The 7,342-nt window shown below is 41.8% G+C and overlaps 1 protein-coding gene across 2 annotated transcripts in view; it reads right to left on the bottom strand.

Annotated features, from left to right (window-relative positions):
* Window positions 1–318: 318 nt before the first annotated feature.
* CSF2RB (colony stimulating factor 2 receptor subunit beta) overlaps window positions 319–7,342 on the bottom strand; it is a 75,555-nt gene continuing 68,531 nt past the window's right edge. For both annotated transcript variants that reach the window (XM_073644373.1, XM_073644374.1), the window contains one exon: window positions 319–1,299. In XM_073644373.1, coding sequence (XP_073500474.1) covers window positions 543–1,299 — 757 coding nt within the window. In that variant the 3' untranslated portion in view covers window positions 319–542. The remainder of the gene's footprint in view (window positions 1,300–7,342) is intronic.

The raw sequence follows: 7,342 nt of genomic DNA, 5'->3' as shown, positions 1-7,342 counted from the left end.
ATTCGATGATCACAGGGTATCCCACTGCTAGGAACGCTCGGGTGCTCGCCGAGTATTTGTGATGTGCTTAGCATCTAGGTTTGATCTGTCGCGGCTTCATGTGTCGCGGCTGTTAGACAGCTGCGACACATGCAGGGATTGACTAACAACAGGCAATCCCTGCATGTGTCGCAGCTATCTAACAGCCGCGACACATGCAGCTGCGGCAGATCAAACCTAGATGCCGAGCATGCCACAAATACTCGGTGAGCAAGGATTAAATGAGCACGCTCGCTCAACACTACTAGGAACCCATGTGCTCAATAATTGATGACAGTCTTAATTAGGGGGCAACTTTTATTAATGCAAAATTTACATAGGTAATTACAGGGTGTTTTTTAACCAGACAACTTCTTTGAAATTTTTGCTGACATCCATTCTTTCTGATTTCTCTGTCCATTAGTTCTGCCATGTAGGAAATAAGTAGAATTCTATAAGATGCACAGCTCATTATTTGCGGGCTCTGAATATACGGTATGTCATATTGGCATGACTGTGCTTGCTTAATTTTGTGGCAAAGCGAGGTAATCTCCTTGCATCATTTTGAATGCTTGCACGGCAGGAATGGTGGAATCTTTTGACACCAGCGAATGCATTTTCGCATTTGCTGGCGCCATCTTTCTTTCTAAATTCTCTTGACTTCCACGAACTCCAGGGAAGAAGCAATAATCTCCCACCTGCTTTAACACAAGTGGACCAGTTCCATCAGGATTAATGATCATCAAAGGTCCTTCTTGGGAGACTTGGACATCGGCAGGTGGTGGAATAGTAAAATAACCACTTTTCTTAGACTGGTGTTTATTATCGTTGTCTTTCGGGGGTGTCTGCAGAGGCGGTTGTGTTTCCATATTCAATACGTAATTCATTTCATTCCCAGGGGATATAGTCTGGCAAGATGGGATGAACTCCTTGGGAAGACTGAACTTCTCACTCTGACATTTAGGTATCGTAGAATTATCTGATGACTTGGATTCTTTTGCAGTAAAATCTGACATTGACTGTGCGCGAGTGAAAGTGAAGTATGGGCTGTTGTCACCCATCCTGGAAAGATTTACAGTAGGCTGTGAAATGGACGCTCCTTTTAAGTCTGGAGTTCCTTCAGTTCCTGGTAATTTGCAAGAGTCTTGGAGATCCTGGACTTTCTCTGCCATAGGTGGAGCCATTGAGTATGAGCCCAGTGGAGAAACGCCCAGCTCTGATGGCGTCTCCACTACTAACTCTTCTGAAACACGAAATATGGACTGTGGTGATTCAATTGGACTGTAAAAAACAAGTGAAAGACAAGTTTTTTTAATTTTTTTTTCAATGCAAGTTCATAATAATTAACATGTGAAAACTAATATAGTTTTTGTTAACCAAACTTTTCGATCTCCTCTATATAAGACAACCAGTCGTTATAGCAATGTAATACCGTCCTTTTTTGCTCCTCATGATCAAAATCTCATTCCTGTTTGACTACTTATTTTTGTTGTGAGGTTATTCTGCAGTTTTTGGTCAAAAAATCACTATAGCTGATTCCAATGATTCAAAAGGAACCAAAAAAGTAATGTAAGTCTATGAGGGCCTCGTTCCGACCTCGTTCTGTCTTTTATAGACTTACATTGAGAAGTAACCACCGGATCGCCCAGCAAACAATGGATTGATACGGCAGGTCACAACCCGCAGAAGAAGGACTGAAGCGGTGGCAATAAAAGATGAAAATGGCGCATGGTAAGTATGATACTAGTTGCACCACTCCAGCCCTGCAATAAAAAAAACCCTGGAGTGATGCTTTAACTAGCATTCACCTTTTAATGAATTTGGGGCATCTAATTTCTGCACGCCCCTCATCAAGGCTGGTGTACGAAACCATTCTTATTGAATCGGGGTCTTAGCCTCACTGGCAACCCAACTATTCGATAACTGGAAAATGAGCTCTATCTCATGAAGAAGACACATTATGACAGCACATCCCTCAGATGGTAAGACAGAAAGCCACTGCATTTTATACATACATGATTTAGGGCAAAGGACAATCATTTTCTGGCCTATTGGGCCATTGAGATTACAGAGACTTAACATGGGTTCCAGTGGGTGTTCAGAGCTGGTATACAATGGCAAGGTGTATAGTTGGTGGTACAATTACAAATAAATGGCGGAACAGAAGCCTTAAAAGATTCCACACCCCTGGCATCCTGACCTATTCAAAAAAAGGGGTCTCGGGAACCTATCCCCACCAGTGATGCAGCAGTTGTGAATGAATAGGTGGCCACATATGGAGCTCTACAGCCCCTTACGTTGCTTAGTAGTAACTGCCAAGTACTGTGTTTTGTCTCCCATTAAGCAACTTACAGGGCTGTTGCATTTCACTGTGTACATCACTTTAATCCGGTGGCCACCAGAGTGGTTTTCAGCTGATCATTGAAGGAGCTGTGAGTTGGATGTCCACCGATCTCATATCTCAAACATCATTAATATATCATAATTAGTAAGTAAGTAAGTATCTTAATATTTTTAGGCTATTTTTAGCATTTTTTTTACAGAAGTGGTTATTTTATACACTATTTGCTTGTAAAAATATACAAACCAGAAAATGGTGCTAATAAAACTAAGCATAACCACAACGTGTCATTATGAGACAGTGCCCACAGAACATCATGTTGGTGATTGCTACTATCACAGCCATGATTGCCCTCTGTCCATGAAATGACTGAATATTTTCATGCTTATATAATCTTGGCAGGGGTACGATGGCATTTATGGAAGTTCCTTCTGTTTACCCAAGACGCCGTTTGCCCTGTGTTTGGGTTCTATGTGCAGAACATGTGTGGTTGGCGTTCTTCAGCCGGGAGTTCAGCCAACAACAGGCAATCTGCTCAACTATCTGGATAAAGTATAAGCACCGAGGCTTCATGAAAACTGAGACCTACAACAATGGCTTAATTCCTAACAGATGTTCATTAATGAACGTGGGTAGAGAGTGCATCTTTTTCCAAGGATTCATCTTAATAGCCCTTCATAGACATAGCCCACATCTAGTCCATAAAGCCACCTGTTCAGAGAAGAGGCAAGAAAGTAGATAATTTTCCTGGCAAAAACATTTTGACTCAGCTCATTTAGAACCCATGCTTATATTTAGCTATAAAAATGTGGTGCATACTTTTCAACTTTTTATTGCTCTAAGGCAGGGCTGGGCAATTAATTTTCCTGAGAGGCCACATGAGAGACCATGACTGTTGTGGAGGCCGAACCAATAGGCTGAAATTAATTCTGCTCAATATTAATATTAACATATTAAGTATAATTATTTATATTATTATTAATAGTATCACTTAATATTGAGCAGAATTAAATATACTGACATGACATCCCTCTATATACCGTATGAGCCCATACACAGCCCCCCTTATAAAATATGAGCCAACACACAGCCCCTACGTACCAAAAGAGCCCACACACAGCCATTACATACAGTATCAGCCCCCACATAGCCTCCTATATACAATATGAGCCCCACATAGCCCCCTATATACAATATGAGCCCCCACATAGCCTCCTATATACAATATGAGCCCCACATAGCCTCCTATATACAATATGAGCCCCACATAGCCCCCTATATACAATATGAGCCCCCACATAGCCTCCAATATACAGTATGAGCCCCAAATAGTCTCCTATATGCAGTATGAACCCCTACATAGCCTCCTTCATACAGTATGAGTGCCCACATATCCTCTTATATACAGCATGTGCCCCACATAGCCTCCTATATACAGCATGTGCCCCACATAGCTTCACTATGTACAGTATGAGCCCCCACATGGCCTCCAATATACAGTATGAGCCCCCACATAGCCTCCATATATACAGTATGAGCCCCACATAGTCTCCATATATACACTGTGAGCTCAATATATACACTGTGAGCCCCACATAGTCTCCATATATGCAATATGAACCCCACATAGCCTTCATATATACAGTATGAGCTCCACATAGCCCCCTATAAACAGTATGAGCCCCACATAGCCTTCATATATACAGTGTGAGCCCCACATAGCCTTCATATATACAGTGTGAAACCGACATAGCCTATTTTAGAGAAATCCATAGTAGAAATGATATGCTAATGAGGTGCAGGTGTAGCGGGTGGGCGCTGCACTTACAGGTCTCCTGCCTCTCTCCCTATTCCCTGCCCACTCCCAGCCTCTTGTCTCTGATTGACAGATGACTCGTGCAGAGATGAACGAACCCGAACTGTAAAGTTCAGGGTTCGTACCAGACACCTAATGTCTGGTGCTGAACTCTGAACACGGACTTGTCCCGGAAGTCTGTTTTAGTGTTCATAGTTCAGATGGAGAGAGAGAGACAGACTTTGGCAGCCCCCTAGCCCTTACTTCGACCATTTTACACCACCAAAGTTGGTGTCCCCATTGACTTCTATGTGGTTCGGATTCAAATTCAGGTACAGTTCTGGTACCCGAAACGAACTGACTAAAGTTTGGTCGATCCCGGTAGACCACTCATCCCTACTCATGTGTTAGTGACCTGTAAGTCAGAGGCAGGCAATGGGTTGGGAAAAGGCAGAGAGGCAGTAGAGCTGTAAGTGCAGCGCCCGCCCACTGCACCTGCACCTCATTAGCATACAGTTTAACTAGGGATTTCTCTAAAACAGCAAAATGGATTTCTACAAGAAAAGTAAGGATTTACTCATCATAAAGCACCTTTACATACATGCCATTACTTGGGGTATAAAATCCTGTTAACAGATTCCCTTTAACGTCTAGTAAGTCCATCTGGTGGTCTGCCTCTAAGGGTCCATTTACACCGCAATATTATCGTGAACAAGCTAGGAACTAGGAATGCTTCTTGCCGATAATCTTGCAGTGTAAACAGGCTGCCAATTACACAACAAATGAGCAAAATTCTCGTTCATTAAGTGCAATGATCTTTTGCGCTGCACAAAAGATCATTGTTCTCCACAGCGCATTGTTCTTTAGTAAATAGGACCTGTGTTGCCGAGAACAATGGCAGCCTTTGTGCACAGAATAACCTATTACAGATCGTTCAGTGCACATCTGAAGCGCGATCAGCTTGTGTAAACAGGATATTTAACGATATGCAATTGGTAAATATTTCTTCGCAGTCGTTTATTGTGCATTGGGTGCTGTAAACCCACCTTTACTTATAGCTTTAGTGGTGACCTTTTTTACAGTTGATTCATACTGGCTTTTGATAAAATTTTAAGGGCATATGTGGGTGGATTAAAGCAGTATTATACAGTTGTGCTCAAAAGTTTACATACCCCGGCAGAACTTTTGCTTTCTTGGCCTTGTTTCAGAGAATATGAATGATAACAAAAAACTTTTTCTCCACTCATGGTTATTGGTTGGGTGAAGCTATTTATTGTCAAACTACTGTGTTTTCTCTTTTTAAATCTTAATGACAACCAAAAACATCCAAATAACCCTGATCAAGAGTTCACATACCTGCCCATTTTTCTTGGCAAAAAGCCTCCAGTTCCTGTAAATTCCTGGGCTGTCTAGCATGAACTGCACGCTTGAGATCTCCCCAGAGTGGCTCAATGATATTGAGGTCAGGAGACTGAGATGGCCACTCCAGAACCTTCACTTTGTTCTGCTGTAGCCAATGACAGGTCGACTTGGCCTTGTGTTTTGCATCGTTGTCATGTTGGAACGTCCAGGTACGTCCCATGCCCAGCTTCCGGGCTGAAGAGTGCAAATTTGCCTCCAGTATTTGCTGATAACGTGCTGCATTCATCTTTCCTTCAACTTTTACCAAGTTTCCTGTGCCTTTGTAGCTCACACATCCCCAAAACATCAGCGATCCACCTCCATGCTGATGTTCCTTTCATCATAGACCTTGTTGACCTCTCTCCAAATATAACGTTTATGGTTGTGGCCAAAAAGTTAAATTTTGGTCTCATCACTCCAAATTACCTTGTTCCAGAAGTTTTGAGGCTTGTCTCTGTGCTGTTTAGTGTATTGTAGGCGAGATACTTTGTGGCATTTGCGCAGTAATGGCTTTCTTCTGGCGTCTCGACCATGCTGCCCATTTTTCTTTAAGTGCCTCCTTATTGTGAATCTTGAAACAGCCACACCGCTAGTTTTCAGAGAATCCTGAATTTCAGCTGATGTTATTTGTCGGTTTTTCTTTGCATCCCGAACAATTTTCCTGGCAGTTGTGGCCGAAATAATTGTTGGTTCACCTGACCATGGTTTGGTTTTTACAGAGCCCCTGATTTTCCATTTGTTAATCACAGTTTGAACGCTGCTGACTGGCATTATCAATTCCTTGGATATTTTTTTGTATCCCTTTCCTGTGTTAGACAGTTCAACTACCTTTTCCCGTAGATCCGTTGACAATTCTTTTGCTTTCCCCATGACTCACAATCCAGAAACGTCAGTGGCTGGATGAAAGATGCAAGAATCTGTCTGGATCCTAGAAACTCGCTCAGCTTTTATGCACACACATTGATTACAAACAAACAGGTCACAAGTGAGGATGTTACCTTTAGTAGCCATTCAAACCCATTTGTGTCAAATTTTGTGCATGTTATCAGGCCAAAATCACCAGGGTATGTGAACTTTTGATCAGGGTCATTTGGATGTTTTTGGTTGTCATTAAGATTTAAAAAGAGAAAACACAGTAGTTTGACAATAAATGGCTTCACCCAACCAATAACCATGAGTGGAGAAAACGTTTTTTGGTATCATTCATGTTTTCTGAAACAAGGCCAAGAAAGGAAAAATTCTGCCGGGTATGTAAACTTTTGAGCACAACTGTAAGTATGTGTGATCGATAACTTGCATACCCCTTCATGTATGTTTGTGTTCATCATTATATTACATATGTGTACTGGGTGGTGGAATATTGTCCATTATTTTTGCTATCGGTGCTTTATGACTGTTGTGCTTTTATGAAGTATATGTTTGAAATTTGTCTTTTCGTATTGAATCATGCTATATATTTTTTCAATACGTGTTTTGATTAATTAATTATTACACAGCCAAAGCCACATGCATGGAACTGCGCAAGGGCACAAGTGATAACATGCTCTAAGCTTTCTGTGTGCCACTATATGGTGTCTGCACAACAAGGCATATGAGTGAGCAACCTTCAGATGTCAACATGTAATATTGAACACACACAATGGTACATTAATCTATGGATGTCCTATTAGGTATCAGCATAATCGTTACACACCTGTCCAGGGTGTCCTGGGTTCTGCTTTCTTCATCTCAGTCCACCCTCTGTTGTGCTCCATGTTGAGTTTGGCAGATTATCCGCCATGGCTCAG

This window comes from Phyllobates terribilis, unplaced genomic scaffold (assembly GCF_046119375.1).
Source record: "Phyllobates terribilis strain yellow unplaced genomic scaffold, ASM4611937v1 Scaffold_8__6_contigs__length_399053987, whole genome shotgun sequence".
Classification (NCBI taxonomy): Eukaryota; Metazoa; Chordata; class Amphibia; order Anura; family Dendrobatidae; genus Phyllobates; species Phyllobates terribilis.
This window is presented reverse-complemented; position numbering and strand designations above follow the sequence as displayed.